The 24,507-nt window shown below is 36.6% G+C and overlaps 1 protein-coding gene across 3 annotated transcripts in view; it reads left to right on the top strand.

The window, feature by feature from the left end:
* LOC103314654 (uncharacterized) overlaps positions 1–24,507 on the top strand; it is an 87,118-nt gene that overhangs the window by 55,078 nt on the left and 7,533 nt on the right. For all 3 annotated transcript variants that reach the window (XM_008201157.3, XM_064359366.1, XM_015981231.2), the window contains exons 4-6: positions 13,595–13,808; positions 15,158–15,326; positions 16,123–16,259. In XM_008201157.3, coding sequence (XP_008199379.1) covers positions 13,595–13,808; positions 15,158–15,326; positions 16,123–16,259 — 520 coding nt within the window. The remainder of the gene's footprint in view (positions 1–13,594; positions 13,809–15,157; positions 15,327–16,122; positions 16,260–24,507) is intronic.

Here is a 24,507-nt window from a genome sequence, read left to right as displayed (position 1 = left end):
AACTGTTTATATAATTCGTGATATATGGTCTCGGCTAAATTGTGAATGCTGGAAAGTTTTTTCGCCTCTTATTGATTCCTTTTTTAGCTGTTAAAATATCAGTAAGTAATCCTTTTCCAGGATAGGATAAACAGTATCCTATTTCTATTTACTTTTTAAATAAACGGAGCTCTCTGCCGTGTAATCGTGCGCAATAAAACTACGAAAACAATTGGAAAGCGAAACCTTCTGTTACTCCCACTTATTTCACGCAGATTACCGAGATTTTAGTTAAAATTAAGCCGTTATCGCGCCAAATGGTGCACGACGCCCAACTTTTTTACAATTTCTAGTTACTCAACTTCACTTTATTTTATGTACATGGCTGAGAGTTAATTTAAGGCGAGCGGAAAATTCCAACAATTCCTAATAAAAATTTTTAAAACCAAACTTTTGATATCTGCCTCAAGATGCGAGTCACACAATTGGGGGCCATTTAGCACATCGTTTTCCGGTTGCTCGTTTCATTCCGTTCACGTAGATATACACTTCACAAAACTAATTAAGGCCACCATAAAATATTGAAAGACAATTAGGACACTGAAATTGCTTTTTGTTCAACTACTTATTTACACGACTTTTCCTGTTCTACAAATTATCATTTTCACGCGTTTTAAAGCTAATTTTTATTTTTTATTTACTGCCAAAAACGTAATTAAAAAATAACAAGCCGTAATTGAATCAGGCAAAAAGTCCAATTATGAACCCTTTGACGTTAATTATGCTTTGAACACATTTTTGTCAAAATTATAATTATATTATTTTTCAACAAAAATTCTCTTTGCTACAAAAACACATTTTTGGTAATTGTTTTAGTTTTTGCGTTGTTTTTTCTGGTTGGCGGTTTTTAATTACTTTCTGAAAACATAAATATGCCCTTAGAGATAGAAAGAGTAAACATTTTAACGCTGCAATATATTTCCTAGCCAGCATTTATTTAACTTGAGATTATAGAGATTAAGCGACAGTAAAATGCAACTGTCAAAAAGACCATTTAAAAGCGACTTCTTTTCAAGCAAGTATTTATGTAATCAAAACGTCGGCTCGGTATGAATACTAGCGAATAGCCGAATTCAACAATGACAAAATGTCCGGAAAATTCCAGCTTCACAAAACTGATTGGCGTTTTGTATAACTTTTAACTTATTTTTGCTGCCAAACGTCTCAACTTTCATTATAAATCTTCGACCCCTTGAATATCTAAAATGCGAAACATTCTTCGAGTAATTTAAATTCAACTTCCACAAAGCTAGTTCTTTTACTGATTTATTTACGACTGCTTACTTAATAAGAGCGTAATTTTGGAAAACAAGTTACTTTCAAGCCCAAAATTGAAAAATAAATTAATTAAAGTTTGATACAAGTTACGGAATAGTGTTGGAATAAATTAAAATTCTAGTTAATAAAAATTATTCGTCTCAGTGACTTCCGCTTTGAACTAGAGAATTTTAATTATGACTTAACATTTGGAAAATTACTTTGTGTTTGGTTTGGTTTGAATTTAAAATTTTTGGCAGGAGTGTGCTTTATCGACTATTCATTAGAGTTCTGTCGAAATAATGTTTTGTTAGAGACCGTTAAAATTGAAGAATGTGCGGCATACGAAATCGGTTATTGAGACGTCTGGAGAGCTTTACCTCCTTAGCCCCTCAAGGGTGAAAATGTGCACCGCCTTCCGAAATCCATAGAAAATTATATCTCCACATGGCTGAATTGCCTTTATGCCATCTTAAAACCCTATTATCGACGTCTCGAGAAGGCAGTGCTTTCGGAAAAAATATTTCCACGAAATGGAAAACAGTTATACAGATAGGTTGAGCGTTTCCGTCGTTTAATTAAGTTGCAGTTGAAGCATGAAAGTAACGGAAGTGCAACCTCTCACCTTTAAAACATGAATAAAACATAACGTACTTAAACGAAATTTGCCTGACATGTCTGAGCTAAATACGACTGAAAACGTACACTATCCGAAAAGGACGAATTATCATAATCCGGTTGCAAGTGCCGATCTGGTGCAACAATTTCAGTGTTAGTTAGTCATTCTGTTTGAATCGGTGACCGTGGAAATTTTCTCGACTTGGAAAATTTATTTCATGTAACATGGGTACGAGGTTTGACAGTTTGGATACGGAATCTCGTCATAAAGAGAAATGCAATAACGAAAAAACATGCTTTTTACTTTAGACGCGTACATGTTCGGACAGAGCATTTTTTATTATGATCCCATTGATTCCCGCCCTTGATAATCGTGATTACCTAATATATCATCGCAAATTTTATTACACACTTCTTATTCAACTCCTATAAATTTTCGACGCTTTTATTGGTATCTTCTAAACTCGAATAGATTCAGCTGAATAAAAAGAAAAGTTAAGCAATTTCAAAGTCTTAACGATCTGACGAAAAGCTGAAATACTTGTCAAAACTTAGCAGCGTGGTTACGGACAACATAAAAACTGTGACTCGGATAAAAGAGAAAAGCAATATTGAGCCATTTGATCATTTCGCTCTTTTTTATTGAAGTCAACCACTTTTGATTCAATATTGCGTTTTAATGATTCAAAAAACTTTACTGCGTGGCTGGAGCACTACATCTTGCTTGCCTCCAATCGTATTAGATTTCATCGCGTAATTCAACACCGGAAAGCTCTAAAGAGCGAGTTAATTAATCAAAATTTTTAAATTAGTGAAATGGATGCCACGGAAGGACAAAACATTGGACGAAGTTTCGTATTGATGGCAGAAGTGGTGCAATTGATTTCGCAAATCTGCCACTTTATCCTTAGTATTACCTAATAAATTTCCGAAACTATTATTGGCTGAAGAGACAGTTTTCAGTCCGAACCTATTCAAAACACTTGTAATCCCGCGAGCGTACTTTGCAGCGGAAACCAATACAAGGCATTTCATAACTTCAGATTCGAATCATGGTTTCTAACATAAAACGGTTCGATCCAATTTCCTTCTAATACACTTAGACAAATCGAGCTAAATCTCTATTCAGCACCATATGTGTCAGATTTCGGCAAGTTGGCTTTTTGTTTAATATTTATTGCGCGGATTGTGACGAAAGCAACTTTTGTTTAACGGCGTCAGTGCGGGTTGAACTTGCGAAATTAGATTAAAGTTGGTCCTTGAGCGGATCCATTATGACACATTTTTATCCCTGATTTCGTACAAAGGAAACAGTTTTGTCCCTTATACATTCGAGAGAAGAGCGCGAGTTGAAACTTTACAATAAAGTAACGATTTCGTTTCATCGAATTTTTATCGGCTAAAATGCGCTTGGCCAGTAGAGCGCATAGAACGTCTAGGGAAACGCTTTCGGCGAAGGTGCTACACAATGCAGCCTCGCATGACATACTATAAGAGATAATCTATAAAGTTTTCAACACTCCAAAATTTAATATAAAAAATATTAGAAGCTTCTCTCTACTTTTAAGCTAAGGCACTTAAAACTTTCGCATCATGGCTCAATGCCTTTTAAAATCATTTCGATTGGATTGCCGGGACGTCATAAATCCTTCGCACTCGAAAAATTTTTACAACGTAAACGCATCTTGCTAATTCCAAATATCTAACATTCTCTCCCAATAGTTAGACCGAGTTTCAAATACAGAACTGAAGGTAGACGATGCCTCCAGCATTAGCATATTTAACATCTTTTGCACGAGTTAACATTCAGCACATGCTCACTAACATTTTTCAATAGCATTTAGACGAAGTTAGAAGAATAGCGGGGCTATGTATGAAGATGGCACCTTATTGAATTTGCGCATATGCAAACTCAAGATTGAACGAGGATGAAATTTATAATCAAGCCGTTTCAAAAATTGCCCCAAATACCTCGTCTCGATCCAGCTCTTTAGCTAGGTATTGCTGGAAATCGCTAGACTAAAATAATTTGACCTCGTCTGTGGTTATTGCTATTCGCGTTAATTATAGTTTAATCGTTTCTGCGTCGGTTGAAGCGAATAGAAATTATTTTAATTTTACAGTACAGCAAATTTGAATTTAAGTTGAAAGCGCTTCAGGTTTCAATGAAAGACGCTTGGTGGCATCATATGCTCCCAAGTAATATTGAAATGAAATTGTTCCACATGGACGGCATTAAAAGTGTATCACAACGTAAAAATCGGCGGTTTAAGTCTCACGTTAATTAAGTAAATTTGTGGTGTCGGTAATCACAGATTAGGGGGCAGGTGAATAAAATGAATGAAGCGCCATTAAAAGCACTAGCTGCATTTAATAGATTCTTAAGGAAACGATCGCAAATAAAGTGTGAAAGAGCTTTATGGTAAGTCCTATTTAAGATGTCAGCTATCTTAAAAAGCTTCGCTCTTTTAAAGCAAAGTTACTAAGTTCGGCTTCAGCTCATCAAAGTGCAAAAAGTTGGAACCTCTCTGTTGTACGAGTGTTTGTGCAATAATTTAAATCAAATACCGATGCTTTGTAGTGGAGATACTAGATTGATACTGAACAAATAATTACTTCAAAAGTATGCTTTCCGGTAATTTCAGCTCGGATCATAATTCTGGAATCGCTATCTCGCCGGTTTCATCGAAATTGTTTTGTGAACTCCAACGACACTCATTTTTTGAGCCATTGTCCTCATTAAAATTACCATTTGCGCAACAATTGTGCTCAACGATTCAATTCGAAAAATTCATCATTTTTGGCGTTATTAGAAAAGAAATTACGATTTATGAATGATGGAATCGCCTCGGAAAGAGTTACGAGGAGTTGTGAGCAAAAAATGGATTTCCGATAATTTCCCAATTGCTGAAATTTGTGAATTAAAAGTGATGTTTGTTTTCAATTCTGTTTGGTTCTGCAAACTTGGTTAAACGAAATGTTTTTGTGTTTAAGCTTGGTGTAGACAGGGATGGTACGTACACAGATGACTAATGATTTAACAACAACTAAACCTGAAATTTTCAACACCAGGCGAATTGCTGGAACACTATACGCGCTAGCTCGTAAAAAGGAAGGCAAACATTATCTAATAAATTATTCTGAAACTAAATATTCAGAAAAATACTCAGGTATGTGTTATTATACTTCCGCGGTATGTATTTACGTTACGTACCTTAAAATGTAAATAAAGCGCAGGATGTGTGTGCTATTGTTTTTATTTTCTTTTGTGCCGCTTCATTAGAAAATGCAACGTATGAGTGTTTGTTAAATGAACAATAATAATTGCTGTTAGTTCTTGTTCAGTTATGGTTAATGCTGTTAGGAAATTTGCTATTCTATTGTTTGATTATGATTATAGTTAATACAGTTGGGTGTAGTAGACTTGTTGGCAACAAACAAATGTTTCAAACTGCAGCTACATACGCTTGTTTTGTCTGTCTTTATTCCGAGCGAAATTATTATTTATAGAATGCTGTTGCAAATCTCTTTATTGCAGCTGGAAAAAAACAGTTGAAAAGTTTCTTAGGACGATAAATTTGGAGTATGTTGTGATTAAGTCCCGAAATGATTAATTTATGCAAAAGTAGTATAATTAAGCCCGGGTTGCTTTGTCTGTGTACATTGTTTTATGTCTCTGTGATGTAAAATTTTTAATATAAATTATGTATGCTGCAGACGTACAAAGCGTTTCAAAAAGTTGTATATTTAAATCAAACAATTTTAATGCAAAAACGAGGGCTTGCTGGAATGTAAAGCCAGTGCAAAAAATGAAATATATCATATTCCATCGAACTCAAGGTAGCAGAATAGGCTTCACAAAGCAAAACATGTATATGGTGGTGACATATTCAAGGCATACGCTTCATCTCCACCCTGTACAGTGATCGAGGTTTTTGTAAAGGGACTCCTGAAAAAGATTCATCTGCAGTTGGTTATATATGCTTCTTTATTGGAAAAGCGACATTCATAGTGATACTACCTTTATAAAGAGGATGATTTATGTTTCACACTCTACACTAACTTTAAGGATCTCATTCAGGGCTGTTCATTTTTTATTTTATATGTGGCTATCCAATGCACACGTTACATGACACCAACTTAATTTACATACTTTGCCAACGCTAGATAGCGGTAATAACAGTAAACCCTATCCCACATCTTCAAAACAAAACCCTTATCACAAACACAAATAAACAGTTTCTCCGTCAAAAGTCAAAAACATGCCCCCTTGTCACTTACTAAACGAATATAATAATACAGTCGAGCACTCCCGGGATTACTCTATCCTTGTATATGGCTTTTAAGATTGATTACATTTCGAAAAGTCTAAAAATAGAAATATTTTTATCGACCAATAAATCACGATTGATGCTTGAAAATTCATTCATTCGTTCCGTTTGCAGCAAAAAATCTAAATGCCACAATTACCACTAATACTTGTTCGATTTCTGTCGATAGAATAGAAATCGCACTGATCGCTCTATTAAATTAATGACGATTTATTGTCATAAACGCGGAAATTTGCTGTGACAAGTCGTTCCGAATATTCGCCCATTGCAGATATCGTTCACATGGGGCGCTTTGTAAATCACTTGGCCGCTGTTTTATTACCGGGTAGGCGCTACAAAGCTGATAACAACAGATAACGCCTTAGAGCAAAATCATAGGGATGATACTTAAACGACACACATTCCGAATTTATTGCCGAGAAATAAAAAATGCAACGGCTTCGAATAAAAATGCAAGATTTAATACAATTTGAAAGCGTGAGAATTGTGTCCGGGTCAAGCATGACAAGTGATTGCTTAGGACACCGTTAAAGTTGGAAGAATCTATCAAAATAAAATAGAAAAATTCCTTTAAAGAAAAAGTTTAAGGACATTTGAACCCTTCACAGCAAAGTGATCACTCACAATTTTGCGTCAATAGTCGTCCTTTTGTCAAAGGATGCAACAGACACGTCGTGCTTTTTGCCACTGCATATTCCTGCAAACTTGTTTGATTTGGTATTGATCTTGGAGCGCGAGCGCGCCCTAGACCCGTTAATTAATTTTTGGAACATTTTTGTGGCAGTAATGCCCGAGTAATTATCTTAAATGATAAGACGATGATATTTTGAGCTAATGAAAGTTCTTAAGTGGATTGTTCTGGAAGTAAAGTAAGTATTAACTCAACAACTGGTGCAGCCACAAGCTGTATCACAGGAACGGAAATTACACTTCCTCTAATAGGTGGTTGTTTTGGAGCAGCATTATCAAATCAAACTCATGGAAACGATATAGTGTAGAGTCGGCGCAATCCGTCAAGATTTCAATATATGCCTGCTTATTAATAGCTAAGTTGGATGAACGCTTCGAGCTAGTGATTTCATCAATACAGCTGCACTCATCACCTTTGATGTGTAGGAATTTGCAACCCAGGACATGATCATGCACCATGATTGGCGAAACGTGAAACGAGCACGTGCGATCTCATACACCAATCGCACTCTGGTTATCATAATTGCGTCCTAATTATCTAGCATTCTACCACTGACACTAAACTCATTACGAACTAAGATATCCGATGCTCAGAGGAAGTATCTTTGTCTACGTTGAATTAATTTCGAAATCTCGCAACCACTTGGACGTCATTGCTACAAAGGTAATTAGAATTGTTTTGCAAGTAACCGTCGATCTTCCCAACTTTGCGTCGATATATCTTATACCTCAACTCAATTTTATTGCAAATAAACCAAACTAAACCACTAATTGCCAGCATCCATTTCCTAACTCCACTAAACGATCCCCTTTTTCAAATTTTAATCCCACCTGTCAGGCGTTTACGCTGAATTACTTGAACCTTTAAAATAAAATTATCCAAGCCCACGTAAAATTAGGTCGACTTTTTATCCACACCGTTACATATCCCATCCATATATATTTTTCCTTGCACTAGACAAACGATAACAACATTACTTTTGACATTTTTTTCCTCCGAAATTTATGGTATTGTTCCTTTCCGTTTCAAGACATAAAATAAGTGATTTGGTAACATTGCGAGGAACACACTCAGCTATCGAATAAACTCGGTTTGGAGTAATCTCTGAAACCACAATGGCCTAACCGAAATTTTGTTTAAAAGGGTTATACATTGGGTCCTAAGCTGTCATCGTTACCACGTTCTGTATTATTAATGGCTACAATATCAGTGCGTCCATTTAACTGATGTCCTCCTCCATTTCACAGCTTGAACCCGAATCTTTTTCCCACATGACTGCTCTGGTTCAAGTACAAGCAACATGAAATTTTAAAATCAATCTAAGCATGATGAACTGATGATTTTACTGCAAGATTAATAAAATGAAGGGTCCGAAAATTGCACATTTAGATAATAACTCAGACAATATTACATTTTTAAACCGATTAGAAGAGCGAAAATGCTCGGCATTAAACTCGAATAAAATTTTGAGAAACGGCAGCGTGAAGTGGAACGGAAACCAATTGATTTTAATAATTTTTATGTAATTAGCGATGTGTTCGAGGGTCGGAGCGAAAAAGCAATGTATAAGTAGCATTCAAGTTGGGGAAATGTATTCAACATCAGAAAAGTAACATAATCGTAATAAAGAAGACATTTCACAGCGAACGCTCAGAATCCTAAACGAAATGCCACGAGGGAACGTGAGAATGTGATTTCATTAGCAGCCAAGACACTATTGGTATTTGTACGGGGAAACTTGATAATATACTGCAACTTTACGCATTTCAAACTCCGGACTTCTTCACAAAACTTTTATCTAGTTATTCCTTTCTTATGTTTCCTTCTTTGGCTTAAACCCTTTTATACTATTTATATTTAAGAAAGTACACATCGTTTTTTGAAAGCTTTGTGATAGATATATTGAAGTTTTTGAATTTGGGTTGAATGTAAAGTGAGTTTTCAATACTTTTCAGGTCACCACAAGCACGCCTTTGCCACGATGAGGTTAGATTTAAGGCCAAGAGTCTTGTAAATCGGAGCTAAACTTGTTTAAGTTGCATGAATGTCGCTATCGAAGGGTTTCACATCCCGAAAGCAAATTCTCATACATAACACACCACCATCATAGCCTCGGAGTAAAAGGCCAGCAACGGTTTTTATTTCGAGCTATCTGCGTAATTAAAAAGGAGAAAAAACGGCGGAAACTGGCGCACTTTGCCAATTAGCTTCTACACTTCCCTATAAATTATTCTAAGAAACCTCCAAATTAATTTGTTGTTTTTAGTTCGTAACTGTATGCACTAAGTAAGTCTCACTTACTAAAACATACATTTAATGAAATTTGCTTTACTGTAAATTAAACAGTCTGGCGTGAATAAACAACAGGCTTTAATATTCACAACTAAACAGAATTTCTCTTTTACGGTGCCTACATAATTTAGTTTTCGCTTGATAAAAGAGGAACTGTTTCAAACATAAAAATATAAATACAAGTTAAACTCCAAGTTTCCTATAAACTATTTAATGCAGCTGTCATTTTACTACTTCTGTTGGATCATTTATTTATTAAATCTTTCGTGTAGCAAAACTTTGGACGGAAATTGTATAATTCAGAACTCCAATTTTCTTTCAATAGTCGATCGAAAGGCTTTATTATGTATGACACCCAAGGGTCTAATTTCGAACCAATACTGTTCATTTTTAATTAATAACTTTCCAAACAACTTTAGAAACGCCCGGCTTTTACACTTTAGAGTCGAAAAGAAACATGGAGATTAAGACAATCGTCAACAAGTGAGGTCTCACTGCAAAATAGAACATATAACTTTATGGTTACATCCACTTCTTCTCTTTTACGTTACAATTGCCGTAAAATTTGATATCTTTGTGATAAATTGCAAAAATTGCTCAATAGTAATAGTTTTATTTTGCTGACTCTTTGTGGCGAATTGAAAGGTAATTTTGCAAATGCAAATATCAAATCGGGATGTTTGTGATGCTTTGCTTACAGCGGTTCCGAACGTATTATAAATAATCTGTATTCATTTGGGGAAGTCGGCTAAAAACTGTGAGCAGTATTATTCATAGATTTGGGGGTTATGAGCGATAAAGGAAAATCTAAAGCCCGTTTTAAGTATAATTGTTTTCTCGTTTGCGAAATATAAATCATAGTTTTGTATTTGCAGTGATTTCAACTAATCCGCTTTTCATTCAAGAACCCTCGAATGGAAACTGTTTCAGTTATTTTAAACCATGTTATAAAACACGTTTTTTAATCCATCTGAATGCCCTGACAGCGTGAATCGGGATTTTATATAAGCGGAGCACTCAACATTTTTAGTCATCTCTTAAAAGCCCTCCATTTATAGTCAGCATTTGCTTCTTACGTCCTTGCCTTAACCTGTTTTATCGCCGGCCACACTGCGATATTTTCCTTGATAACTACCCATGCTTCATAGTCAAAGCACGAGCGTCTCTTTAATTATTAGCCGAGACAAAATCTTTGTTACGATTTTTATTTTTTCGCGAAAAGCAAAAATTAGCGAGATAAGGACGATGGATGAACGGCACTAAAACAAAACTTTTATGATTCCGAGTCACTGAAGCAAATCACATCGTGCGGTTCACTGTTAAACAGATACTTTTTCCACCAACATGTGCTATCAGATGTAACGATGCTTTGCAGCTGGCGAATGTTACACAAACTAAGGTTTATGAAAAGTATTGGACTTTTACAATTTTGTTTCTCAATATCTTCGCTCGTACTCTAAAATGGGCTAATTTGTCGCTAGTTTTCAAACAGATGACGACATTTACGACTCAAAGGACCTGGAAATCATCTGCAATATTATTACCCTATTGAGACATTCCTCCAGAGGGAAAACAATTAATTATTTTGCGTTTTTAATAGAATCTAACTTATCTTGAATCCTTTATGTTCCTTTTTATAACTGCACATTATACGTGATTATCAGAGGCTTTCAACGCACATTCTTAAATGTAAAGGAAATTTCGCTTAAAGCTGTATACGATGATAACAAAGGGTAAATTTGTGTATTGGGGTTATAACAGACTGTGGTCGAGCATAATTTATTGTTTGTTGCATCAGTTGCCAACATGGACTGCCACCAAGCACTTTATTTGTACATTTTCGAAAATAAATACGGCGCCATACATCAAAGTAATGCCACCCTAGCACGCGTTTCTTGCCTTGAATAAACAAAGACAGTCAGAATAACGTGTTTATGGAAATAAATTATCGACACATTGTTGCACTTTTATTTCAAGTCCTGAGACGCAAAATGCATTGCTTTGTAAATAATTAAAATCAATCGAAGCAAAACTCTGTCCTGACACCTGTAATAAGTTTCAAACCGGGACGGAATTACTTCTAATTCAAGTTTACAAATGCGAACTACTAGAAATGTCATTAAAATAAAAATGTATTCCAGCAGCTTGCCGCTTCGAACGTTGGCTTTGTGTTTTTCTTTGTCGCTGAATATTTCTTCCAATGCATTTCACACTGTCTCGCAAAATCTAAAATTACATAGTGTACAAGCTAAAAACTCAAAAACTATTAACTGCTAAATATAAGAAAAAAAAATTATTAAAAAAATAGCGCTTGGTACAAAATGATAAACACCGAGTAAAAGGATTGCGATTGCTTTCAGTGATACAATTTGTGTTAATAAAAAGATGATTGGTGCTGTAAATTTCCTATGAAAGGGGTCTAAAATTGGTATTTCTCAATTTGGCGGCATAGGATGTTTGAGAGCCGGTGTAGCGGTGTTGATTTTTTGAGTGTATCCTGTTAATAGAGTGGGTAAATATTTAAGTGGCTTTTTCAATTATCCCGTAATTTCGGTTAAACCGAGGCTGTAACCGAGTCTAATTGCACGGTTGGTTTATTCTGGATATAAATATTTGTAATCTGCAAATAAAGCGTGGCTAGTCCTTCCTGCCATAAAAAAGAGAAAGCAAGAGGGACTTAATAGTTTCTGCAAATAAAAAAAGCTCTCGGTTAACAATTTCGTGACACAATCCAATGAACAAGATCCTTGTTGTATTCCTGCTGATTGGACTGGCGAAGGAAATCCGGGCCTGTCGCAAGACAGCCAGGTTTTGCACGACCCTTCCACGACCGTTAATCAGAGCAAGCCTGCTGGATGCCTGGACGGCTCTCCAAACCCCACTTTTGCCTCCACATGCTTCAATAAAATACGCCAAGAACATTCAAACTTGGATCCTGAGGGACACGCTATGGCTAGCCGCCTAAACAGCCCCACACGATTAATTCAAAAATCGGATTACGTCGCGGGGCTCGCAAGTGACTCCTAATTTATCGATCGTTGTAATTGGGCAAAGCGAGACGCTAAAAAATGGGCAATAATTGTCCAATGAGTGCAGACAAGAGCTTGTTATTAAAAAAGTAGTAAAAAATCCGCCGCGTCCACATTTTGCAATTTGCATGTGCCTCGAAAGTAATATATTTTCTGGCCAAAATTTCTATGCGGAAACCCGCTGACACATAACTCGGTCAGCTTTGCTGTTTTCAAACATTTTCATTAGCATTTCGAACTGTCGGTTCTGACCAAACTGCGACATTCATATTAAAAGTTTCTGCCGACGAAAATAGAGAATATAATATTCAATCTGCCTTGATTACGGGCCCACACAGCACGGAAGTACGACAAAGTCAACTCTAGTTTACTGTTTACACTAAAAATTAAAAGTTCCGCAACTCTGTTTATTTGAGAACGCTGCCTATTCATAAGATGTCACAAGTTTCACTTATAATCTAATAAAGCTCAAAGTTTTGCACATGGCTGCCACTAATAACGTTAGATATTTTCCAATTCCTTCTCCCAACCCAGACATATCTTAATTAGGGAAAAAGGCTCAAAACCTCCCACGCTTCCACCGGTTTTACCAAACAAATTATAACTACAAAATAGGTAAAATATACCCATAAACGACCAGCCGAACGTATCACTCGGTTGGAAAGTTTTATTTTTTCGTATCCTCAAATCTCTCAGCAGAAAGTGGGTTCACGTGGACACAATTTTTATAGTTATTATCTCTAGCTACTACTATATACGAAGAGAACCAACAATCGCTCTGTCGTCGAGAAAATGAAAAAGTAATTTAATAAGAAATTTTTTCTGCACATACCTATACGATTGAAAAGAATGAAATTTTTGTGTTGGTATCCGGCCTGTGAAATTGCTTTTTGTATAAAAATTTATTGCTTCCTAAGTTAGATTTTAATATCGCTAACTCAATTAAGTTATTGGCTGAGAGTGAGTGCTTCTGATCGGGTAATAAGTGTTGGCCGAGCCGGTGTTTAACAAAAACAAATTCCTTGACTTCATTCCTGTCTATTCGAGAGGAAGAGAGTAATGAGGCGATAGCACGTAGCTACCATTTCGACGTTTCTTCATTGAATGGGACGGAGGATAATTAATATCGGTGTTCAAGTCGGGATGAGCGCTACTTTATGGTCTAGAGTCAAGCATATAGAGGCTTTTGAAGTTACCTCGCACATTCCTACCTCACGAGATGGTTCCTCAATTTTCACTTTGTTATAAATTGCTTCGCCCCGGATTGTCGACAGTAATGACTCTGTCTTGGAGTTAATTAGCAATGCTTGACATTCATTCTGAACTTTTCCTTATAGGTGACGTGGCTCCACCACAAAGGAGACTCAATACATCTCCTTACGGTAGGTCGCAGCGCGTACAGCAGCGACGAGCGTATCACCCTCAGTTTTCGATACCCCAACAACTTTCGCTTACAAATTGTCTACATCACTCGGAGGGACGAAGGTCTCTACGAGTGCCAAGTCGCTACACACCCGCCAAAAGTCAAAAGGATATTCCTCAAAGTCACAGGTTAGTTGGTAGTATTCGATTTTGCGATGATTTCCTAATTATTCGGAGGTGAGACATGAATTATTAGGAGCGCTGCGTCCCCTGCTACATGCTTCCTAATCCAAACAACGGCCCATTGTTAAAATTACGAGGCACAAACTAAACCAAACGAAATTATTTAAATATTAAACCCATGAATTATGGAACACCAACAATTCAATAGCCTCTAAAAGCCCGACAACTACAAAAACTAAAAGTTCATAGTGATAACAATTCGCATGTTTTCAAACAAGCCGCAGTTAAAATGTAACTCCAAGAAAACGGTGTCAAACTTTTGTGGCTTCGTGGCAAGACAATAGAACAAAACGGCATTTATGTCTTAATACAATGAAATAAATATTAAAACCAAGCCGAGACTACACAAGAAAGACATTAAGAAGTCGACCATGAATATGCAGAAGCACTTAAGTTTTACTAGGTCAAAGTTGCGAATCCGTTTTTAAAAACGGATCCGATGTATCAATGCGGAAGTTTTCAAAAGGTCACACTCTCTCAATAAGATATTACGGCCCGCTTTTAGTAATTTACAATGACGCGAGAACTAATTTGGCATTGTAAATAATTTCGCCCGGCGCATCCACCATTTTTGCATTATTGAAAAATGGGGACAAAGTTTGAACAAATATTTATCAAAGTATTAAGAGAGCCTGCTGATACATTTTTTGCCCTTTTAGGACTTTTATTTCACACCAAACTTTTTTGCTGTCCGTTGGAAACTTTTCCTTTTTTTGTGTCAACTTAATACATTTGGCTGTAGGTGTCCAATAGTTCCCGGCTTTTTCTAGCAATATATTCGCCGTAAAAAATGTATTGATTTGTTTGTATGCGTCAAAATGTTTGAAATAAGTTGGTATTGAAAAATCAGGATAGAGAATCACACGGAGCTGTAGCTAGTTAGGCAATATTTTGTTGGTAAATAGCTTTGTGTATGGTTGTAAATCATTGGGGATTAGTGGTCAACGAGGTGCTATTTTTGCTCCACAGGTTCTTGAATGCGGAATAAAATGTGTAACGTTTCGGTTGATGTTCTAAGCTGTGGGTATTAGGAGCGTTTGTAAGGGCCTAAATGTTTTATTTCCCAATTATATTTGAAGTGACGGTTGGTTTTGTGGGGTAATAGTGGCGAGCTTTGGAGTAGAGTTGGGTTTAGTTATGCAATCACGTACGAGGGTTTGGTAGTGGTGCGGCAAGACATTCTCCTTAGTGAGTAGTATAATCAAGTTCCGCAATAGTGCTCCTCTACAATATTAAAATTCTATGAGTGTGGTTGAAATGGGGTATTGGGACTAATGAATATATTCTATTTGTAGCCCCGGAAGTGCGAATAGTGGACGAATCCGGACGAGAAGTGACTGAAAGGTATTACAAAGCCGGCAGTGCTCTCGAGTTGACATGTCTGGCAACGCAGGTAGGAGGGGGCTCGGAGAACCCCACCATCACCTGGAGACATGGAGACCGCACACTCTCTAAAGGTATCAGGTGAGTAAGTACCTTCACCACACAGACACCCTTTGTCCTCTACTCGCAGCTTTCCTTGATGCTCGAGGGGATTAAGTTACTTCATTTACTGAGTGGAAATATTCCGCAGATAGCACGCCTAATGTAGGTTAACAAAAAAATAACAAATAACAACCAAGGAAAAACAAGACAGATTTGAAGAATGTAGCGCGTCAAGCGAAACACTCAATACATCCCAGGCAATTTGTTTTATCTAAATCACTCTCACCCGCACGCAAAATTAATACAACCACTCCTTATCCCCTGTCGGTGGAAGTTAAGATTTTTGTTCTGTTCGTAATTGATCGAACTGCAAAATTCGTAAGTTACAAGGCATGTGATAAATGGAGGTGGCTGATGAACTGGGTTAATTAAGATTTCGTGGGTGATAAATAAAATTTTAAAAGTATAATGCATCTTGCATGACAGTGAACATCGAGCCCATTTTTGCAGATTAGGAAATGATTAATATTTGCACCAGGAGAATTCAAATATTCAAGGTTCGTGGTGGCTTATTCACGCATTCGTGGTGTAAATCTATTATTTTATTTTGTGTGGAAGTAATTGATTTCCCTTGAGCCTGCTGTTTTAAAAAAATAAGTGTCTATATGAAAGCGAAGACGGGAGTCTGGAATAGATTAGATAGGTAAAAATTAGTCTGGGCCTTCTCCCCATTTTTTAAAGCGTTCTCGGGCCGAAGTGACGTCTGTTAATTTATGTGGAGGCAGTTTACCGTGACAAGATGGTGGTGAGTGCAATTAGCATATTGTTGTTCTAGCTCCAACGTGTCTGCTAGCACGGACTCGGCCATTTCGACTCTGACGGTGGGCCCCCTCGAAACTCGCCATTCGGGGAACTACACGTGCGCCGTGGGAGCTTTGGCATTTGCGACCGTAGCTGTACACGTTCTTAACGGTAAGTTATTGCACTAAAATCTGCCAAATCTCACCATTAATCTTAACTTTGGAGAATAATGTACTAGCTTGGCCACAGTAAAAGTACGCTCACCAATCAGAACACTGAATCAAATAAGTGGGAGACGATTTTTTAAAGATCACGGTTTTTAACAAAGATAAATGAAAATCAATTCGCTTCAAACTTACACTTTACACTTACAACAACTTTCACCAAACTTTTTATTTATGTCCCTATTCTCTTTTCATTGGCCCGCACCGAAAAAGAATGCCGAGCCGGTGCCACTTCATCACAAAAACACCAATTTCTTACCCAGACATACATTATTACATAATTTGGAAAAATTCATCCACGTCCCGGCCCATCCACCAAAAAACAACAAATATTTTTACAGCTCTACTATGACCTAACCCATTCAATCAGCAAATTGTCGCATCTAAACTTTTATGTTTAGCATGACTTTCCAATAATTTTTACATCCCCGAATAAAACTTTTAATTCTCCTAGAAATAGGTCAGAAACGGAACATAATAATAAAGCCACGTACTAAGAGAAAAGACTTGGCAGTTAAATCTTGACTCAACAATAAATTTTATCCTTATTTACCATGAGAGATTTCAAAAGTTTGAATAAATATTCTATAAAAATATAAAGGAATTTCAACAAAAGTAATTTAGTTGGTATTGCAACGTTGCTACGTGAATTGTATGGCACGTCATGCAATAAATATGAAGCGGGCTTGAGTGCAACTTTTTTAATTATAGTTTCCATATTTCTCAGTTTTAAAATATTTACTTCTGTTTTGGTTTCGAGTAGTTAAGCATCGTCCATCAATTAAGGCATATAATTTAAAGCGGTAAACAATTGCGAACAATTACCCAAAACCATCGGCATTACAAACGGCTTTTAAAATAATGATTATAATAAATTCCACTGAACATTTCTCTCCAATTGGCCGATTTGTACAATAATTTAAAATTATATATCGAGTACAACGCTTATGCTGGATATCAATCGAATGGATTGATTATTCTACATGCTATAATTTACAAAGTACAATACATTTTGCAATGTAGCTGAAGCCTATCAGATTAACAGGTTTTGATTATATGTATAATATTGATATTCATGCGTTGTGGCTACAGTTTCGCTTTCCTGACGCAAATATTCTATGCTCTCGACAGATAACACTGAAATAAATGCTTTATCGATCACCATTGAACATCATACGTAATACGGTAATTAATGTATCGCCAATTCATACAATTTTCATACAAAATAGGATGACATAACAGAGCAATACAATAATTTGTACTCCACTAAAACGGCCACATTATTTGCCCGGCGCATCCACCATTTTTACTCAACTTATTGTACGTTCTTGGGTGCGATATTATTACAGCATGCAAATTTCCCATTGGATCATGGCATAGCCTTTGTCTTATCGGAGGTGATTTATTTTATATTAGACTAGAACTATGAGGAAACATATCAAACTGACCATGTAAGCAAAATGTGAACGAGGTCCTATATCACCGTGAATCCTGATTCTATATCTTTTCGTACACCTCCGTGGTTGTTATTCAAAAGAACAGATCTCCACGGCCTTTTAAATCTCAAATTTGCCTCGTGGGGTCGGTTTATTACACTGCTATCCGAAAAGCCCACTTCGTTGGATACAAGGTATATCTTGAGTAAAGTGTATATTAAATTTTTTGCCAGTATTTCAGATTAATGGGCGTGCATTTTACTCGTAACGGAACCGGTTAGTAGTCTAATACATTTTCGTGTGCTGACACTAATATTAAATTACCAATTTTGTCGGCGTGGTCTTAAATTTAAAAAATCAAAGTTATAAAAATTGCAATCTAAATTGCAAATTTTACCGGAATATTCATGGGACTATTAAAACAACAATAGTGATTGGTGTGGAATGATAAATAGTGAAGAGACGGGTTCGGTTTTGCCAATAAAGGTTTAAATATTCGTTTAATATTTGTGTTCAGGTGGATTAAGTTTTAATTAGTTTATTTGTATAAGCAAAGCGAGCATTTTCTTTAGAGGGTAAAGATATAAATAGGCATTATGTCGGTTTAGTAGATATACAAAAGAGCTTGGTAGTTTAAATGATCGTTGTATATTCATACCTTCAAACCTACGTTCCAGAACAATCTACCCAAGTGTAACCCATTATTTAATTGAAAACCTGGATGTCTGCCAAGGTTTCAAGTTTTGTCATCGGATAAATAGGGCAGTAGTGAAAAGGGCTTCGTTAACCCCTTCGTTGCACCTCGATAAATCTATTTTCATAATGTGCTCGTTTAATAATAATTAAGTGGTTGTTGAATTTGATTAATTTTTGGCAAGTAATTGGATTACTTTGAAATTAACATAATGGAATTTGTAAGTTGAAAGCAATCAATTCAGCGGTTCTATCGGAGTTTTAAAAAGTTGGTGTTAAAATATCGCCACCGGGCTATCTGTAAATGTGGTTTTATGATTTCAATGTTATTTTATAATTTATGGGCTCAAGTAACTGCTGGCGACGTTGCATATTTCTTCATAAAATGATATTGCATATTAATGGCTCTCTGAATACTTCACGGGAAACTCGGAATTAATGCTAAATAATATTTCAGATTTTTTTAAAGCCCCTTAGGCATACGACGATTGAATTAATGTCGTTTTTCAGAAACACCGGAATGTCGAAATTTTTCACGCCGGCTTATAAGCTTCCAAAGACAAACTAATGAACACTTTATTGCCGACAAGCCACATTTTAAATTATCTCATTAACATCATAAGCATCTGAACTCCGCGACATAATTTATTTATGAATTACCAATATTTTTAATTGGAGCTTAAAAAGCAGCGACCCTTTGACGCGAACTTTTAACAAGATTGATTTAGACGCTATTCTAAAAGGATAATTAAGCCATTCTGACACTATCATCCCAATTAAGTCCCAGAATATGACACTTTTTCATTTCAAAGTTGTTAGTCTAGAACAGCGTTATGGAGCATAAATTAAATGCTTTGATCTTAGAATTAGTTTGAAATTTCACCACATTCCAGCTGGTGCATGACTTGACAGATTACACGAGTAAAAACTCAATCTCGCCGCGTAAGAATATTCTTGTTTAACAATTAATCCCATTTCAACTCTCTACTTCAAAAACCATCCAACGAGGCAAATCCAAATTTAGTTTTGTAACTATCATGCAAATACATGGGGTAGACTCAAAGGCAGGGACTAAATTAACTTATTAGCTTTTAGACAACTTAAGTGGTAAACAACAGGGAGGCCAAGACAAGTGGTGTCAAATTGAATTTGGTCCCAAATCGTCCCAGAAAGAATTATACAATAAGCAATTGTCTCACTCTCTTTTTAGATTAAACCAAAACTAGATCAGGCAATCGTTTTACCACAAATAGTGCATAATTAATTAAGGCACTTACACACATCATCAACACTTGATTAGTGGTGTACGATTTATTAAACAACTCTATTATGCAAATTATCTTTAGTTACATTATTCATCAGCTAGTTTAGCAAGGGCGTGCAGTCTTTGTTTGGAAAAATATTTTTTATAAAAAAGGCAAGTACTACAAGTATTCATTAAAGAGAAGAGCTTTATCCGTTTAAGTTCTCGTTTCCACATTTGGGAAACACCTATTATATTTGAAGTGTTTCCTCGAGATAATGGAAAATAAATTTCAATTTTGACATGCCTGTATTGGTAAAACAATAAACGTTACATTAAAGAACATCTTATACATACTTTCAGTTTACCTAATATTGTTAAATTGCCTCTTTGAATTGTGTAATAACTGTAGTATTAATGAAGTCATAGACGCTTTTATCTCTCTTATAAGTCAGGAAAGTGCACAGACTGCAGCGACAGGTTCAGCATAAGCTCCTGATTAAATTTGCGAAGTTTATTTCTCTGACGTCACATTTTCTTTTAACTGAAACCGCTTCTTTTGGCATTAGCTTTTATTTGGTTATTTAGGATATGGTAGGTCTTCATTGCGGGTGCTTTTAAAAATAGATGCGAGTGAGCGAGCTTTACGGCGGAAGCGGTTTGAATCCGTTTATCAATCCGGAACCGGTTTTTAAAAAATCATATATTATAAAGCGTGTGATATTTGCGGCGTGTTTAATTTTGAAGCGGCCGGTGGTCGTTTTATGTGGTAAATTATTAAAATTCATGCGCCTTCCACCCTCATCTAGGAAGCTGTCCATTCGGTGTATCAGGCGGTCGAGTTTAAGGTGCAATAAATTTCCAAGCTATCGGTCAACATTTTAGCCCCGATTGAAGCGTGCAGGTTTTGGCAAAGATTAACGTCTGGCAACGCCGCAAACAAGAGGTGTAACTGCCGGCTTCCATTTAATGGGTTTGCGCGCCATTTTCTTTATCGGGCAATTCGAGCGATTTGCGGATAACCTCTAATAAAGCTATCCGCGTATGGAGTAAGACCCGAACTTTTGTCGTACGGATAAATCAAAGAGACCGCGAATGTGGCTAAGACGTGGCTCGAAGCTTTGCCGTGGCTTCATTGATCGCTTAATGTGCGGCGAATCATGTGTGTTCTGCTTCCAGCCATTACTTTGCTCCACAAAGATAACACAAATTTCTAATGCCCCACACCCACACCACGCATACCTACATACATTTTGCTGATTGCTTCAATCATCAGCCGACGCCCCCTTATCGGCCGACGACGCCCTCAGGGACTCACTTCTCCAAACCTACCTAATTTCCCATTGCAACCATAAAACACTGTCATTGCACCTACTGCTAAACCACCTACCCGCAACCCCGCTTCACTTTTTTGTTTATTTAGGACGTCTCAGAAATCGCCAGTCAACAACGCACAAAGACATCACATGCTTTTCAAACCACTGGCTTCTCCCACTCTGTTATTGGATCATTCTTGCCAAAGAAAATAAAAATGTTTGAGATACGCCCTTTTTTTAAAGTCAACACCACATCATAATTGCGACATTTTAAACAAACCGAATTCCAACAAATATCGAAATGCTCCGCTTCTTGCCTTCTGTTCGGTGAATTTTATACAGACTGAACCAAAAGTAACGCAAAAATACCCTAGTTGAGAATTATTTTTGAAAAAAATCCTCGAATAGGTTACTTTTATTTTTTTGTTTCACCGCACAATACTTTGAGGCGCCACAGCGGACACCGGTGTCCGCCAGATACTTTGCCTCTTTACACCAAGCAGACACATAATCTTTCTTAATATTACACACTAATGTCCGCTCTGGCATACTGTGAATCACATCTTAGCTATAGTTTGGCTCTGCAGCTCTTCTTTGCTTGTAAAATCAAGTGACCGCTTGGAGTGTCCGCTTTGGCGTGTCAACTTGTTTTAAGGCAGTATTGATATAATGTACTGCGCCAAGCGGACACAATATTACATACACAAATAAACACATGTGTCCGCTGTATTGGATGTGTCCGTTTTGGCGTGTTTGCCAAACAAAAAGTGACCACACCGGACACCGGTGACCGCTCGAGTTTTTTGGCTCTGAAAAATTCAAAATGCCTTAAATTATACTTAATTTAATTATACTTTCAACTGTTCAGCTATGTATAACTTAAGTTCAGACTGAAGAACGGGTTTCCCTCGAAGGTTTTTAGATCTTTCTAAAGCTATCAATTAATAGTATATACAATATAAATAACATTAACAATGTTGGAAAATCAGGGCAAAAAATGGAGGTTCTTCACTTGGCTTTTTTTTATTTATAACATAGATAAATGATTTTCGAGAAAACCGATTCTGGAAAAAATGCAAAAAATTAAGGAGCGGCTTAAGCTAATATGGAAATGTTTATTATTCTGGCTTGAGAAAAGTCTATCAATCATTCGCGACCAGGTTTCGGTGCACGATCGCGAACTCGAAGAATTTTAAGTTATTCTTATTGAAGGGCTGCTCTCAGCTGGTCCAGATTTACACATTTTTGATCGACACTCAAGCCTTTATCATGCGAATAGGAAAATCCAAAAGGTTCGCATTAGGAATATTCGCGAGGCAAAAGTCCTTTAAAATCAAGGGCCGACCGTCTTTTTGCCGACAGTTTGGGTCATGTTCATGCGAGATGATCCCGAGACTTGTTGAAATGTAAATTAAATTAAACCTTTGTATATTGATACTTAGGGTTACAATACTCCGTCTTCATAATCTTAGATCTGGGTCGGAGAGTGAGCTATTTTTAAGAATGTTTATAATAATTTCGTTGTGCGTTAGAATTCCCAAGACAATTGTTTCGAATTTTCTTAGCCTATTGGCTAGGCATTAATCGCATAGATATTCCAGGTGCAGCGCTATTCGTATCACGTCCGATGGAGCATTGCCGCCTCTGTGGTAGAACAGAACGTATCTATAACAATAAAAATAATAATAATTTAAGTTAAAGGTGGGTAATTTTGGTGATAAATACGTCCATACATAACAGTCGATTTCTGTACACGCTCCCCGTCTTTTTGTAAATTGGTGATATTACGTCTTCGTTCGATTGTTTCAGCCCGCCTTCGCCATTTCAATACGAAATTATCAATCTTATCTCGGTTTCTATTAACTTCTCGACCGACATTGTTGCGTTTAATTCTTGGCTTTGGTGCAATTTTTCTCCCGTAATTTGCGAGCTATTAGAGATAGTGTGAGTTGCTTGAAATTCCGGGAGCTGGCATGTGACCTGTGTGTATTACGATGCATATGTTGCGAACAATGGACGGAGGACTAAATAATGTTTGTATATATAGAACGCGCAGTGTCTCATTTGATTAAAGCAATTTATTGTTTGCTTTATCTGCATAACAAACGTGTAGCCATTTGACCGTATGATTACATGCTATTAGTTGGTATTTCAATGGTGCCGTGTTATTATAGTAACCACTTCCGCGAAGGATGTCTGGGAATTGTCTGTACATAGTGGCCGTTAGCATGCCATCTATCTAAAGCTAAGACAGCGTTTCTCAATCAGTGGACCGTGAAAATTTTACGAGTAGCCATAGAAGTCCAGAATTGATTATGATTGATAATAGAGAAACATTCCGATAACATTTATTATTGCCGATTCAGGAAGTTCCCTTTTTATACTTTTCCACAGTCATAGATCTAATCACCAACTTTCATTTAACCAGAGCGAAACTTAAAGCGGAACCTATGCCCCACATATTGAATTTTAAAATTAGATTTTTGACAAAGCAACATTTCCATGGATCAAAAGCCAAATTCGTATTGAAGGCGCTCGCCAACGAGTTTACAGGTGATGAGAATCATAGGCTACATAAACTACTCAAAGCACTGGAGTAAATAGATTTTCTCTTCGATATTGCATGTTCGCTCTTTAGTTGTCCTGAAAACTCCGTTCTGAGAACGCTTACCATGGTGCTCAGCAATCTGAATCAACTTCAGTTGTCCAGAAACAAACGAAAAGCACAACAGAAGCAAAATGAATATTGAAGTTTCTGTATATAAATTCTAAACAAACAAGCTCTCTGCCGCTTGAAAAATCCCTTCTTGTATCGAGTGGGTTCTCACAGGCTCGGATATTCCGCAAATAACTTACATATTTGAATTTGCACCACGTCAAGGTTTAAATTTAAACACAACGGCTATATAACTTAAACCCGGATTTTACATAAATCAGGTTATTTACAGGACCTGCAAAGCAGTAAATCAACCGTTTCCTAATTTTTAAGACTAGTTTCCAGTCCAGTTCTCAAATGTTGACCCCGAAGTCGAATTAAAAAATAAGAAAAACGAGTTCGTATTTTCTTGCGGCAAAGCAAATAAATCGTGAATATCAAAATTCCGCAAAGGTGTCGTTTGACAGACATAAATAATAAATCGTTTAAAAAAGATTTATTGATCGCCTTTTCCAGATTTAATCAAAAATTGTTTGATATATCTATCTGTGGTGAATTTATCGATGTCGGGTTTAATTTTATTTGAACTTGTTCTAAGTTTTTGGTGCAGATGCAAAGAGTGAAATAACAATGGCAGTTTGGCTCATGTGGGGAAACGGACATGTTTATATTTTTTCCCTCATCTGTCAGCGGTGAACTTGATGTAGGTTCCCCATCCCTCCTGTATCAGATTTTTTTGAATAAAAGATAGCACCACAAAATGGATTAAAGTAGACAAAAACGTTTAAGCACTTTTATTAATGTTTAGTTTTTGCGACAAGATCAGGAGCGTTGTTTGTACGTGTACGTAA

This window comes from Tribolium castaneum, chromosome 10, assembly GCF_031307605.1.
Source record: "Tribolium castaneum strain GA2 chromosome 10, icTriCast1.1, whole genome shotgun sequence".
Taxonomy (NCBI): Eukaryota; Metazoa; Arthropoda; class Insecta; order Coleoptera; family Tenebrionidae; genus Tribolium; species Tribolium castaneum.
Note: the sequence above shows the minus strand (reverse complement) of the source record. Positions and strands in the feature narration are given on the sequence as shown.